General features: G+C 51.3%; 1 protein-coding gene across 1 annotated transcript in view; it reads right to left on the bottom strand.

Moving 5' to 3' along the window:
* Positions 1–14,287, bottom strand: part of SERINC1 (serine incorporator 1) — a 41,215-nt gene extending 26,928 nt beyond the window's left edge. Inside the window, exons 1-3 of the mRNA XM_075340000.1 lie at positions 14,170–14,287; positions 7,383–7,544; positions 7,090–7,283 (exon numbers count right to left, since the gene is read on the bottom strand). Of these exons, the coding sequence (XP_075196115.1) occupies positions 7,090–7,283; positions 7,383–7,544; positions 14,170–14,208 (395 nt within the window). The 5' untranslated portion in view covers positions 14,209–14,287. The remainder of the gene's footprint in view (positions 1–7,089; positions 7,284–7,382; positions 7,545–14,169) is intronic.
* Between the last annotated feature and the right edge of the window lie 1,634 nt (positions 14,288–15,921).

Here is a 15,921-nt window from a genome sequence, read left to right as displayed (position 1 = left end):
GCAGTCTGACAGACCTACTGAGCCGTAGCCTGGAGCCTGAAAGCCCAAAAGGCACCGACAGGTCTGATCAAATGTGCTCTGATCCCCGGCGGGGAAGGCACTTGAGTACACTTGTTGGGCCTCGGAAATGGCCAACCTAAGCCAACGACCCAGGGTCGGCTTAGATGCCGAGAGACCGCTACGCTGACTAGCGGTCAGCACCAGAGAGAGGTGCACTGCCTAATAACGGCGGTGCAAGACACATAGATCCGGAGCGCCCGCACCAGATCCAGGATATGCAACGCTTTCTCAAACGATGAACAGGAGCCGGACAAAAGGAAGGCAGGAAAATTGCCCCGGATAAGGTGGAAGCAGTAACCACCTCAGGGAAAAAAGTCCGGAGTCGGACGGAGACCACCCTGTCTTGATGCAAAAGGCCAAGAAGGGGGTGACTCCGAGAGAGTACAGCTAGAACTCTCTGGCGGGAAATTATAGCCACTAGAAGACTACTTTCTGTGAAAGATGAAACAAAGAAACCTCCCTAAGAGGCGCAAAGGGGGGTTTCCGGGAACCGGGAGGACCGGATTAAGGTCCCAGGGCTCCATAGGCCGCAGGAAAGGCGGAATAATGTGAGATGCGCCCTGAAAGGAGCGCACCGGAGCCAGCCGGACGATACGCCGCTGGCACATACTGACAGAGCCGAGACCTGTCCCTTATGAGGGATAGTCCTAGCTGTAAACCGGACTGTGAAAGAGACAGGAGGGTCGGCAAGGCTAAAAAGGTCAAAGGACACTTTGAAGCTCGAGTCATAGCGGAGATGACTTCAGGAAGGATACCAGAAGTCGCCAAGATCCAAGACTCAAGATCTGCGCCGTCAATCTGAGAATCCAGAATTCTGACGGAAAAAACGGACCCTTTTGAGAAAAGGTCTGAACGGTCCGGAAGATGCCATGGCAATCCAACGGACAGAAGGAGCAGGTCAGGGTACCAAGCCTGCCTGGGTCAGTCTGGAGAATGAGAATGACCCGACGGCCCCCTTAACTGATCTTGCGCAGGACTCTGGGCAAGAGGTAGAGACGAAGCTGGGATCAAACATGAACCAGTGTGCCTACCGCAAAACCTGAGGATTGTGGACCACGGTTGGACAGCTGAAATAGTCTGCCTCGCAGTTTTCACATCTAGGATGTGGGCTGCGGATATGGTGGACTAGGAGTCCCTTGTCCACTGAAGAATGATGAGCCGCCAAGATTGCCAGACGGCTGAATGTCCCGCCCTGGAAGTTGATGTAGGAAAACGCTGTCACGTTGTCCGACTGGACTCGATGTGCCTAGCCGCCAACAGATGGTGAAGGCTTAGAGAGCTAGAAATACAGCTCTGATTTCCAGCACATTGAACCAGAGGGCTGAATCGGACAGAGTCCAAGCGCCCTGCGCTCCACGGTGGAGATATACTGCTCCCAAGGCGGAAAGACCAGCACCCTGGTGAGGATCACCCGGGACGGGGCTAGGAAGGAGCATCCCTGAGACAGAGTGGCCGAAACCACCACTGCAACGAGCCCCTGGTCAGTGGCGAAGCCACCACTCCGAGAAGGAGGGAGGTCGCGTGTACAGCGGAAACCCTCCAGTCTCAGAGGACGCAGGAGAAACTGGGCAAGGAATCGCTTCCAATGACGCCACCGTCTGACCAGCACCTTATTTGGTGTCTGATAGAACGACGTCGACCCGGAGGGACTACTGATCGACTAAGAGCAGCTTCACAAGTGCCGACAGAGTCTCGAATTGCGTCCCTGAAAACCTCTGGTGCGAAGTCAGAGTGGACCTGGACAGAATGACAAGCCACCCGAATAGATTAGAGTGGCGAGAGTAAGCGAAGTACTCTACTAAGAGTCTGCGCTGGATGAAACCCAGAGAAGAAAACCGTCCAGGGCAAACGATCACTGCCAACCCCTAGGGGTGCAGGACCCTAATCACAGTAGCCCCATGGAGAATACTCGAGGGGCCGTGGCTAACCCAAAGGGAAGAGCCACGAATTGGACCACTCCGATGGCAAAACGTAGTCAACGCTGGTGTGAAACTGCGATTGATCCTTGCCGAAAGGCATCCCTGATGCCGATGGCTGCTAGGGAATCTCCTTGGGTTCTTGATTGATCCGGTGAAAAAACACACGGAACAAGACCGAGACTCCATGTGAAAACGCCACACCTGACCATGCTTGAAAAGCTAAAGATCCAGGTCGGAAGGCACCGCCCTCTTCGGGGACTAGAAATAGATTTAAGCAAAAATCTCAGAACCGTTCCCAGTCGGGAACCGGAACAATTACTCCGTTGGCCTGCAAGAAATGCCACGGCCTGTCAGAAGGCGGCGGCCTTGGAGCCGGGAGGAGTTGACAGAAAAATCTGTTTGGCGGGTGGACAGAATTCCATCCTGTAGCCATGGGAGATATAAACTCGCCCCCACTGAACGGAGACGTGGTAGAATCATACGTCGCCAAGTGGAGAGAGCCTGCCACCGACCAAGGAGGTGGTTGGCGTGGCCAGATAGCTCGGAGGAAGCTGACTCCGAGGTAGCATCTCCTGTGGTCTTCGGAAGACGCAGCTTCAAGCCATTTGGTTCTATGAACTAAGGCCGAGCTAGAGGACGATCAGAAGGAGGAACGGAAACCACCGAAACCTCAACTGATTCCTGCCCTGGTTTAGGTTTGTGGCAAGGAAGAACTCTCGTCGCCGAGAGCTTCCTAAATTTCACCTAGTTGGTTCCGAAGAGACTGGTCCCACCAAAGGGGAGCCCAGCAAGGAACCTCTATAGAGGCATCTGCCTTCCATTGCCGAAGCCACACCTGCGGATAGCGAGGAAAGTAGCCAAAACCACCGCTGTGCGGTGTCCAGCATGGCAGACTTGGCAGAGGATGGAAAGACTGAAGTCTGGAAGTTCAGGCAACCGTCTTGGGCATAGAGTCCCTGTGAGGGAATGCATCTCCTCTGAGGAGCCATCAGCCACTGACATAACGGTCCGGGCTGAGCCACCTGAGGTGAATGAGCCCACCTCTTGACCATCATTGGTGGACGGGGGAAACCCAGTCCTCAGAATCACGCTTCATGGGAAGCGACTGTCAGAGCGGACCCTGCTGGTTACAGGGGCCTGAAAACTGGCGTGGTTAAGGAACACACGTTGTGTTCACCTAGATAAGGTAACTCCGGCGGATTGAGGTCCAGTACAAAGTTAATGTACCGTGGGATCCTTATAGAGGTGCCGTCAGCCACTGATACAACTATCCGGGCTGAAAGTCTGGACACCGGAGTGGCCACGCTTGGCGAATGAGGACACTCCTTGACCACCTCTGATGGGAGGGGGAGACAGGCAGCAGAACCCCGCTGTGGGATCTGCAGGACAGGCTGCGGGCTTGGACGCAGCGGGTTGAAAACTGGAGTGGTTAAGGAACACACTCCTCGTCTTGTTAAAGGTATACTGATGCCTTTTTGCCAGCGGGGAATACTCCCCTGATACAGGCGGCTGGAGGTCCAATATAATGGACTCTAATCATTCGCATCCCCGTCATCTACGGACGGATCAAAGTACGTAAAGCAGCGTCCGAGCCCCTGATAGAGACATCCTCCTCGTCCAGTGGGTCAGCTCGTATCGGAGCTGCGGGACGGGGAGGACAGGGGACCCTGCGTCTCCCTGTCAGGAGGACGGGGTCTGTGAGCTTTGCTGAGCAAGCAAAAAACGCCCTGAGAAGGGGGTTGCATGCTCAGGGGATGCCGGGACGGCCGACCCCTGGAAAAAGAGATTCCCCCAGGGGTCAGCCACCGAACCCGGAGCAGCTGGAGGGACCATGCATGAGGCTCTAAGCTGAGGGGCCACAGCGGTTATGAGCTCGGTACAGCCGTACGAGACTACCAGCAGTGGATAATAAAAAACAGCCTGCAGCCTCGCTCTGTGAGACCTGCTGCAGAGGTGGGGGGCTCTGTCTAGAATGTCTAGAAAACACAAGACAGGGGTTCAGCCTGGGGAGACTCCAGGCTGAGGCACCACCACCTAAGAACCATGACAGTATGGGTCTGTGCCGGTTCAGGCAATATGAGCTTACATGCAGAACATGTAGTGTACAGCCTTGGAGCTTTGCTCCTAGTGAGACATGCTGCTGAGGAGGGGGTTCTATAATAAAGAATTAACTCCTTCACGATGCCCTGATAGTATATAAAAGTGCACAACCAGAGGTTGTGACTTGTCAGGCCGCTGTGAGTGCCCCCCCAGGTTCCAAGCCTGGACCCCCAGCCATATATTCACTCCCTCTGCACTGCAGAGCAGCCAGCGCCGATCAGCGTACTAAGAACGCTGAGAAAATGGCGCTAGAGTGAGGGGGGAGGGCGGGGGTAACCCAGGAGCGGGAAACGGAGGGCTAAGAAATGTACAGGGGAGGGAATCATCTCCTCAACAAGGAGTGTCCTCCCCTGTGCAGAGCGGCCGGCGGGCGGCGCTGCAGCGTCCCCCTGCATGACTGACATGCAGGGGAACGAGACGAAACTAGGCCGCGGCTGAAGCCGGGACCTAGAGTTAAACATGCGGCCGAAAATCAGGCATCATCGGCGCGGTACACAGAAAAAAACAGTGGAACCGGCCGGAAATACAGTACAAGCAGCATTATCAAAGTCAAACACTGTCCCCCTAATAAAGTGCCCCACATTGCAGAAGGACCCTCTGAATAACATCTCTATACTTAGCTTTGAGACGCAGGGTCCAGTCCCTGGTGGGGTGGGGGTCCAGTGCTCCGTCCAGCAGGGTCCTGTCAAAGGGCTGCGGATGGAGGCCGGTCTCCTGCAAAGCAGTGAGAACCGTGTTGGCTCCCACTTCAAGCCAGAGCCCCAGCATGGGATGGTGAAGGAGCGCGGCATGAAGGGCTCTTGCCCTGAATCAACCTTAACAGCACCGCCGCCAGGGGGGGTGTGAAGGGACATGCCGGGGGTCCAGTGGACCCGCTTTTCTTCCAAATCTGTAGAAAAAAATGAAAATCAAAAAAGGATGCATGTGTGTGTGTGATCTCTCCTGACACAAAGCAAAAAACTGGCTAGGACTGGCTAGCAGGGGGTGTATATACTGGGAGGGAGGAGCTACACGTTTTGAGTGTAGTAACTTTGTGTGTCCTCCGGAGGCAGTAGCTATACACCCCATGGTCTGGGTCTCCCATAGGAACGATAAAGAAAAAAAGTTTATATGCTTAGGGAAAGCCGTTAATACCTTAGGTGTCAGTAATAGGGGTGGAGATTTGCTGAGATCAGTCACTGTCACTCATGGTGAGGTATGATTCATTTTTTAACTTAGTCATGCCCCCAGCATTGTAATTTATTACACCATAGGTCCTTCAACAGCACATCTCTGCGGAGTTCTCCAATTTATTATTAAAGATGTTCCCACAAAGCGCCGTTGTAGTCAAAGATCCATGAATGCATCTCCAAATAGTGAAAGCAGCTTTATGCCTTAAGGTCCAGTCGCTACTACGTCACAGTTCCCGGATCGTCGCTGAGTCGTTGGTGAAATCGTATGTGAGGTGTCACACACACCGACTTTAGGAACGAACATGCGACCCGTATAACGATCTTGTAAATCGTCGGGACCCTGTCACACAACAGCTGGTGTAACGATTCCGATATCGATTAGGGGCTTAGTGAAACGCAGTGAGCCACGTAGGCGTGCATTTGCGTCGCGTTTTCCACACCCCTCCGCTCCGATTGATGGCCAATACTGCGTTCTGATTGGGCGGGTGGGCGTGCCTAAAAGGTAACTTTTGTATCGCGTCACCCTGTGTCACTTCTTTTGAGCTTTGCTTTGAGAATAGAACCTGCAACTCCACCCTGATTCATTCGTACTTTGTTCCCGGTTGCTTGCTTGCTTTTCGGATCGAAGGTGCATCTGCACCTGGATTCATCCCTCCTTCGTTCCCGAGTGTTTATCAGCGCCAACCAATCGGTGCAGAGGGGGCGCGGAAACGGGGACGCAACTACACGCCTACATGCCACACTAAAGTTCTAATCTAGGTCGTTAACGAAATCGTCGGTAGGTGTCAAACATACAGATCCATCCTGCCCAGCAGGACTCCAACGAGCCAAAAATGGCCCAGGCTGTTCAGCATCGACCAACGATCTCACAGCAGGGGGCGGATCATCGGTACGAGTCAAACATGACGAGATTGCTAGTAAAGTCGTTGTTGCGTCACAGAAACTGTGACGTAGCAACGATCTCGTTCGCGATCTCGTTATGTGTGAAGTGGCCTTTATTCTGCAGGTCAGGACAATTAATAAGATACCAAATTTACATTATTTTGTTTTCCTTTGTTGCACAAGCAGTGCACTGACTACTTTACATGGTGTCAAAAGTGTCATATCTTCACTGTTGTCCCGTGAAAAGATATAGTAAAATATTTACAGAAATGTGAGGGATGTACTCATTTTTGTGATATATTGTAAGTACTATGCAATGAAAGGGTTGATTCTGTGTTTATAACTGCATAAGGCAGCGCACAAGATACACTACGTATCCATGGTAGGAACTTGTATTGTGCTGCGTCGTACCTCCATGAGGCACAAAACTCTCCTCCACGAGCATGTCCAAACATTCAGAGGCAAGTGGATGTACAGTATCACCCCATAGCAGGTTGTGTGGAGCGTAGAGATTCCAAAAATGGCAATAGGCATGAAGACGTAAAGTGTACCTGTGATTTAAGGTGACTGAGCAAATTAAGCTGTCATGTCTACATAAAAAGAAGTGTTTTTGACAATCACGTGACTTATACCCTACTTGGCCACCACAATGATGCACCGAGCACCATAATTAGCATATTGGATTAAAGTTCAATTTCTGCAAAACAGGGGCCGCCATTAGAAGACTAAGCTTGCAGTTTTGTTTAGGGATTATATCCCCTACAAGTTATGTTTAGTGTCTTTAAAGAAAGAAGGTGCAGAAATGCATAACTAAAGAAATGTGGCATGTAGGAACCAAGGAAAGCTATATGATAACCAATATGGAGGATGTAATGGCAGCATACTGGATGTCCTCCAGCTTTCCCACCTTCACATTTTATACATATGCTAATCATTAGCAAACAGATAAACCTCACCCATTATGCACCGCAGCACGGGGGTCCTGACTACTCTTCACTTTAATCATAAGAAGGGAAAAGAGAAGGAAAAACATGGCCATCCCGAAGCACACCCGGTACACCGCCTTGTACCCAACCAGCACGTCACAGTTCACATGTGCACTGACTCCTGGAATTGAAGATCCCATTCCTCCCTCACAAAAGCCAGGGATCTGGAAAAGTAATAAGCAATGCAGTTAGAAAAACATCGAGACATGGTAAAATATACATGGATTGTGTTCATTACTGTTGCAATACAGCAGTTTTCTGACCTTTTTTAGATGCTCCTCCATTCCTGGCATTAACATCACACAAGCAACGCCAACCCCAAGAAGTAAAAAGAAGGCGTAGATCAGGCGGGTGACGGTTGAGTTGTTCCCACTCGGGCAGCAGCGGCACAGGAGACATGGTGCACTGCCACATAGGCAGGGAAGCTGAAAAATCATCAGTCAGGAGCATTACACTGGTGGACATCGCAAGAATGCAACTAAGTCACTGCATACTACACAGAAATTGTTATTACCATTAATATGTTTCCAACCAATGACGTCATCTGCCCAGATGGAGGACAAATGCATCATTGTACTGCTGTGGTTGGGGTGAATGGAGCAACATGGTGGCACATGCCTCCTGCCATGCGATTCAATGTCTGGGGGACTTCTGAGAATAGCAGAATACAGCGCCTGTACACAATAAAAAGAACAGCATGTGAATGCCATCATGCCGCTCCATTCACCCCAAAAACAGTAGCGAGGGTGGACAGGAAGCTCGATATCCCTACTCTAATGATCAGTGGGCTCCCAAATTATTCGTTCATCACCGGGACCCCTACTCTAATGATCAGTGGGCTCCCCAACCATTCATTCATCACCAGGACCTCTACTCTAATGATCAGTGGGCTCCCCAATCATTCATTCATTAGCGGGACCTTTACTCTAATGATCAGTGGGCCCCCCAACCATTCATTCATCAGCGGGACCCCTACTCTAATGATCAGTGGGCTCCCCAACCATTCATTCATCACCGGGACCTCTACTCTAATGATCAGTGGGCTCCCCAATCATTCATTCATCACCAGGACCTCTACTCTAATGATCAGTGGGCTCCCCAATCATTCATTCATCACTGTGACCTCTACTCTAATGATCAGTGGGCTCCCCAACCATTCATTCATCACCAGGACCTCTACTCTAATGATCAGTGGGCTCCCCAACCATTCATTCATCACCAGGACCTCTACTCTAATGATCAGTGGGCTCCCCAATCAATCACTCATCACAGGGACCTCTACTCTAATGATCAGTGGGCTCCCCAATCAATCACTCATCACAGGGACCTCTACTCTAATGATCAGTGGGCTCCCCAATCAATCACTCATCACAGGGACCTCTACTCTAATGATCAGTGGGCTCCCCAATCAATCACTCATCACCGGGACCCCTACTCTAATGATCAGTGGGCTCCCCAACCATTCATTCATCACCAGGACCTCTACTCTAATGATCAGTGGGCTCCCCAATCAATCACTCATCACAGGGACCTCTACTCTAATGATCAGTGGGCTCCCCAATCAATCACTCATCACAGGGACCTCTACTCTAATGATCAGTGGGCTCCCCAATCAATCACTCATCACCGGGACCCCTACTCTAATGATCAGTGGGCTCCCCAATCAATCACTCATCACCGGGACCTCTACTCTAATGATCAGTGGGCTCCCCAATCAATCATTCACTCATCACCGGGACCTCTACTCTAATGATCAGTGGGCTCCCCAATCATTCATTCATCATTGGGACCTCTACTCTAATGATCAGTGGGCTCCCCACTCATTAATTCATCACCAGGACCTCTACTCTAATGATCAGTGGGCTCCCCAATCATTCATTCATCATTGGGACCTCTACTCTAATGATCAGTGGGCTCCCCAATCATTCATTCATCATTGGGACCTCTACTCTAATGATCAGTGGGCTCCCCAATCAATCACTCATCACAGGGACCCCTACTCTAATGATCAGTGGGCTCCCCAATCATTCATTCATCACTTACCCTGAGGAAAAGTATTAAAGGCAATCGACCACTAACATTTGCCCTGGGCAAGCAGAGGTAGTGCAGGATAAGGCGGTGTCAAACACTTCCATCCATGGATACCTATTTTGTCACTGTCAGGTGTCCATTGCACTCCATTCACATTTGAGTCATTTGGAAAGGACAGCACAGTGGATCAGAGGTCAACACTGAATTCAGATTGTGAGTCCCAAAGTGGCCAGTGGTGGTAATGTCTAGAGAGCACTGTGGAATATGGTGGCGCTATATAAGAGTAAACGATAAATGCTCAACAGTGCTCTGGAGGGCTAACCTGGGCACTTGTGGCCCCTCTTGGCCTCCCCCCACTGTCGCCACCCTCCGCTGCTGGAATGACAGTGTAGAAGAACAGTCTCTGTCTCCCCAGTGAGAAGACGTGAAGAGGGGCCAGAGACTATAGGTGCACTTGAGGCTATACTTCGCATTTGAATAAAATACAATAGGGCCCCAGATAACATGGATAGGTGTCCATGGGAATGTCTAAGGGGTATTTCTAACATAGCGAGATCGCTGCGGAGTCACGGTTTTTGTAACGCACCAGTGACCTCATCAGCGATCTCGCTGTGTGTGACACCGAGCAGCGATCTGGCCCCTGCTGTGAAATCGCTGCTTGTTACACACAGTGCTGGTTCATTTTTTGCTTGTTGCTCTCCCGCTGTGAAGCACACATCGGTGTGTTTGACAGCGAGAGAGCAACAAACTGAATGTGCAGGGAGCCGGCGTCTGGAAGCTGTGGACGCTGGTAACCAAGGTACACATCAGGTAACTAAGCGAAGCACTTTGATGGTTACCAGATATTTACCTTGGTTTCTAGCGTACGCCGCCCTCAGGCTGCCAGTGCTGGCTCCCTGCACATGTAGCCAGAGTACACATCGGGTACCTAAGCGAAGCGCTTTGCTTAGTAACCTGATGTATACCCTGGCTACGAGTGCAGGGAGCCAGCGCTAAGTGGTGTGCGCTGGTAACCAAAGTAAATATCGGGTAACCAAGCAAAGCATTTTGCTTAGTTACCCGATATTTACCTTGGTTACCAAGCACAGCATTGTTTCCACGAGTCGCTGGTGGCTGGTGAGATCTGCCTGATTGACAGCTCACCAGCGACGCACCATCGATCCTGACCAGGTCATATCGTGGTCGGAATCGCTGGTACATCGTTTAGACAGTACCCTAACGCTGCCCTATCCTGTACAGCCAGAATCTTTAGTGCTGATCATGTAATAACCCTTTTATGCTGGTATTCTCTGTATATTACAGACACTAGAGGGCGATGGACAGTTTCTGCACATCTGTTACATACCCAGCGAGATTCCCAATGACCAATGTAAGCTATCCATGGAGCGATGTCAGTGGGTGTGGAAGCATGAGCCTGGACAACCCCGTAATTGGCAGAAAGAACATTCCGGTGACAACTGCTTTATAGCTGAAATGCCTCATGCACATTAAATGTTGTCACGTTAGAAGTTGCTAATCATGGGTGTCTGGGTGCCAGGACACCTACCACTGAGCACATAAGAAATGCCTTAGAGTCTAGGAAGAAGGGAGGGAAAAAAAACAGAGGTATGGCAGTCACTGGTGAGCGTCCTGCTCAGGTGCAATGTGTCGGCATGACCATCCTCAAGGACTGCTCAGATTAAAGGGAACCTGTCACGTGAAAAAACACTATTAGCCTGCAGATATGGGGTTAATCTCCAAGATAATATCGATTGGAACCTGCCCAGAGCCTGCACATTAAGCCCTGATGCTGGGAGAAGAACTCTAATCTGCCCAACACTATTCTGATGTCAGTCATCGGGGTGACGCCGGCGTTGGTTCAGTCACCGCTGTGTATGGAGAGCAGCGGCTGTAACCGTCCCCCGCACTGACTCACAGCTGGTTCTAATACTGAGTGGCTGTAACCACGCCCCCGCACTGACTGACAGCTGGCTCTAATACTGAGTGGCTGTAACCGCCCCCCGCACTGACTCACAGCTGGCTCTAATACTGAGTGGCTGTAACCACGCCCCCGCACTGACTCACAGCTGGCTCTAATACTGAGTGGCTGTAACCACGCCCCCGCACTGACTCACAGCTGGCTCTAATACTGAGTGGCTGTAACCACGCCCCCGCACTGACTGACAGCTGGTTCTAATACTGAGTGGCTGTAACCACACCCCCGCACTGACTGACAGCTGGTTCTAATACTGAGCGGCTGTAACCACACCCCCGCACTGACTCACAGCTGGCTCTAATACTGAGCGGCTGTAACCACGCCCCCGCACTGACTCACAGCTGGCTCTAATACTGAGTGGCTGTAACCACGCCCCCGCACTGACTGACAGCTGGTTCTAATACTGAGTGGCTGTAACCTAACCGCGCCCCCGCACTGACTGACAGCTGGTTCTAATACTGAGTGGCTGTAACCACGCCCCCGCACTGACTCACAGCTGGCTCTAATAATGAGTGGCTGTAACCACGCCCCCGCACTGACTGACAGCTGGTTCTAATGCTGAGCGGCTGTAACCTAACCGCGCCCCCGCACTGACTGACAGCTGGTTCTAATACTGAGTGGCTGTAACCACACCCCCGCACTGACTGACAGCTGGTTCTAATGCTGAGCGGCTGTAACCTAACCACGCCCCCGCACTGACTGACAGCTGGTTCTAATACTGAGTGGCTGTAACCGCCCCCCGCACTGACTCACAGCTGGTTCTAATACTGAGCGGCTGTAACCACGCCCCCCGCACTGACTGACAGCTGGTTCTAATACTGAGTGGCTGTAACCGCCCCCCGCACTGACTCACAGCTGGTTCTAATACTGAGTGGCTGTAACCACGCCCCCGCACTGACTGACAGCTGGTTCTAATGCTGAGCGGCTGTAACCTAACCACGCCCCCGCACTGACTGACAGCTGGTTCTAATACTGAGTGGCTGTAACCACGCCCCCGCACTGACTGACAGCTGGTTCTAATACTGAGTGGCTGTAACCACCCCCCGCACTGACTGACAGCTGGTTCTAATGCTGAGCGGCTGTAACCACGCCCCCGCACTGACAGCTGGTTCTAATGCTGATTGGCTGTAACTGTGCCCCCTGCACTGACTGACAGCTGGTTCTAATACTGAGCGGCTGTAACCACGCCCCCCCCGAACTGACTGACAGCTGGCTCTAATGCTGAGACACTTTAACCTCGTCCCCCGCATTGACTGACATCTGTTTCTAATGCTGAGTGGCTGTAACTGTGCCTCCTACACTGACAACTGACTGTAGTGCTGAGTGGCTGTAACCGCGCCCTCCGCACTGAATGACAGCTGACTGTAATGCTGAGCAGCTGTAACCATGCCCCCTGCACTGACTGACAGTTGGCTTTAATGCTGAGCTGCTGTAACCACGCCCCTACACTGACTGACAGCCGGGTCTAAAGCTGAGAAGCTGTAACCACACCCTCTGCACTCACTGACAGCTGGTTCTGATGCCGAGTGGCTGTAACTGCGCCACCCCAAACTGACTGACAGCTGGTTCTAATGCTGAGCAGCTGTAGCCGCATCCCCACACTGACTGACAGCTGGTTCTGATGCTGAGCGGCTGTATGCAACCACATCCCCCGCACTGACAGCCAGGTCACTGAGTGGTTGTAACCGCGCCCCTTGCACTGACTGACAGCTGGTTCTAATGCTAAGTGGCTGTAACCACACCCTCCGCACTGACTGACAGCTGGTTCTAATGCTAAGTGGCTGTAACCACACCCTCCGCACTGACTGACAGCTGCTTCTAATGCTAAGTGGCTGTAACCACACTCTCCGCACTGACTGACAGCTGGTTCTAATGCTGATTGGCTGTAACTGTGCCCCCTGCACTGACTGATAGCTGGTTCTAATACTGAGCGGCTGCAACTGTGCCCCCTGCACTGACTGACAGCTAGTTCTAATGCTGATTGGCTGTAATTGTGCCCCCTGCACTGACTGACAGCTAGTTCTAATGCTGATTGGTTGTAATGCCCCCTGCACTGACTCACAGCTGGCTTTAATGCTGAGCGGCTGTAACCACACTCCCCTGCACTGACTGACAATTGGCTTTAATGCTGAGCGGCTGTAATTGCACCCCCCCGCACTGACTGAAAGCCGGGTCTAAAGTAGAGAAGCTGTAACCACACCCCCTGCACTGACAACTAACTGTAATACTGAGCGGCTGTAACCGTGCCCCCACACTGACTGACAGCTGGCTTTAATGCTGAGTTCTAATGTTTTAAATGAGTGTCTAAATGAGTTCTGACAGCTGGTTCTAATGTTTTTTCATGTGACAGATTCACTTTAAAGGAAATGTGTCACCATGTTTTTGCCAATTCTGAGAGCTGTGTAATGTAGGGGCAGCGTGTGTCACTTAATGGACGGCTTACTGTAATTTTAGTAAGATCACTAATTTATCAATTGGAGATAATCTCCAAAGGAATAATAAACCTGCTGCCATATAGTCCTCCATATCACCTCATCCCATCACTGATTGGCAGCTTTCTGCCTATGCACAGTGTACACAGAAAGCTGCCAATCAGTGGTGGGGCAGGGGTATATAGAGCGCCACATTCAGAGGAGTGGTAGATCTGAAGCATAGAAAACATTTTTATCAATGTTGTATCAAGCAGCCCAGTAAGTGACATTGTTGGAGTCAGGGTCTCTGTCCCTACACTCTGCTGCTCTCTGTGGTGACAGATTCCCATTAATTCTATACATTTAACCCTTATTTCTATCTGAAGGCTCTATGCTACTAGACGCAGACCACCCATGGTCTCATGATCGGTGCCCCCCAATCACACACGCTCAGCTGCCTGGAATATGACAAGCAGCCATCTTCATCCCTTCCTGTGTGTATGAAGGGAGTCAGCTGTGTCCTATCACAAGGTGCTGAGGGGACACAGGGCAGCCACGTCAATGGCACATGTCCACGGTGGATGCGTCAGCACCATACAACCCGTCACCCACACTGCAGCCCCCGGTAATTACCCAGCTGGCAGCGGAGCACAGGCCTAGGACGCCCCCCATATCGGCCTCGATGTCGCACAGCAGAAAATGGATCCTCTGCTCCTTGTTTACAGCACAGGCAAGCTGCACTACGTCACTTCCGCCTCTGGATTTCACCCAGCGAGTCACTAATGCAGAGTGACCGCCATATTACTGGAGACCAGTCTGCAATTGTAATCATGTAGTGACACCTGTAATGCAGACAGTCAGAGTGGGGAGAGTCTGCTCTCTTGTGTGCGGAGATATACTGTCACGTGATGTTGTTGTGTTCTGTTATCCTACGTCAGAGCAATATTGGGTGACGTCACTTTTCTACAAGGCGTCAGGAAAATTACGTGCATAGCTTATTCTTCAGCTGTCAGAGGATTTCAGTATGACATCCCTGCATGAAAATCCATCTATTGTACAGAATAGCAGTATGAGCTACAGCGACAGTCCGCTATATCGTGATAGTAAAGAACTTCCCGGACTGCTGCACACTTGAGCAGTGATATAGTCCTTTTTTACATATATATGTAATATGTCTACATACTTATATATCACACATTATACCACCACAGACCTACACACGCGCACACATGCACACACAGCTCTGGCAAAAATTAAGAGACCACTGCACACTTTTCAGTTTTTCTGATTTTTTTTTTATAAGTATATTTTTGAGTCAAATATAAATTGTTTTTTATTCTATAAACTACTGACAACATGTCTCCGAATTTCCAAGCAATAAATTTTGTATTTATTTTCTGAAAATGAGAAATGGTCAAAATAATAAAAAAAATGCATTGCTATCAAACCTCAAATAATGCAAAGAAAACGAGTTCATAATCATTTAGAAACAACAATACTAATGTTTTACCTCAGGAAGAGTTCAGAAATCAATATTTTGTGGAATAACCCTGAATTTTAATTACAGCTTTTGTCGCGGGCGGGGAGGAGGGTGTCGGCACACTACGCTCACCCCTTCTGCTCGGGTCCGGCAGCTGCTCAGTGGTGGCTGGAGCTGTGGGCCGGATCCCGGGGTTTCTCGAGCGACACTCCTCGCCCGTGAGTGAAAGGGGGGTTTTGTGGTTGGGTGTGGGGGATTGTTATAGTTCGTGACGCCACCCACGGTTGTGGTGATTTCACCACCGCTGCTCAATTCGGGGGTCCCGGGGATGGTGATGCGGAGCAGCCAGGTGTTGTGTTGCCCCTCCGTGGGTAGGGGTTGGTGATCCCGGGGCCCGGTGGTGGAGAAGGAGGTGCGGGGCCTGGTGGGCGCAGGGACGCGGGGGCAGCGCTGTGCCTTGCGGCACTGTGGTACTCACTCAGCCTGAGACATGGACACAGTTTGTACGGTAAACCAAACGGCTGGTAGGACGGTCCCACAGACGGCTGCACCTGCACTCCCGGTAGGTGACGGTGATGTCCCTCTTCCTTGCACCTATGTTTGACTTGTGGTAGCGGTGGATTCCCTCCGGTTACCCGCTCCCCGACTGCAATCTGGGCCGGAGGAGCTCTACACTTTGCCCGCAGGCGCTGGCCCTGAGAAACTGGTGCCGTGGCGGTGGCGGTGTCTCCCCTGTAATGGTTGGGCTGTTGCCTTCAATCGGGACTTGGTTGTTGGGGGATCTACGTCCCCTTCACTGACGGATTCGGCAAATTTGGCGACTCCTAGCCTTGCCGGGGTCCGAGAGGCCCCTGCCCTGGTGCTGACTGTCCTTCGGAACACTGCTCCAGACCGCCGGGCACACA

Source organism: Anomaloglossus baeobatrachus, chromosome 3 (genome assembly GCF_048569485.1).
Source record: "Anomaloglossus baeobatrachus isolate aAnoBae1 chromosome 3, aAnoBae1.hap1, whole genome shotgun sequence".
In the NCBI taxonomy this organism is placed as follows: Eukaryota; Metazoa; Chordata; class Amphibia; order Anura; family Aromobatidae; genus Anomaloglossus; species Anomaloglossus baeobatrachus.
The sequence above is the reverse complement of the archived record's forward strand: the minus strand, read 5'-3'. Positions and strand labels throughout refer to the sequence as shown.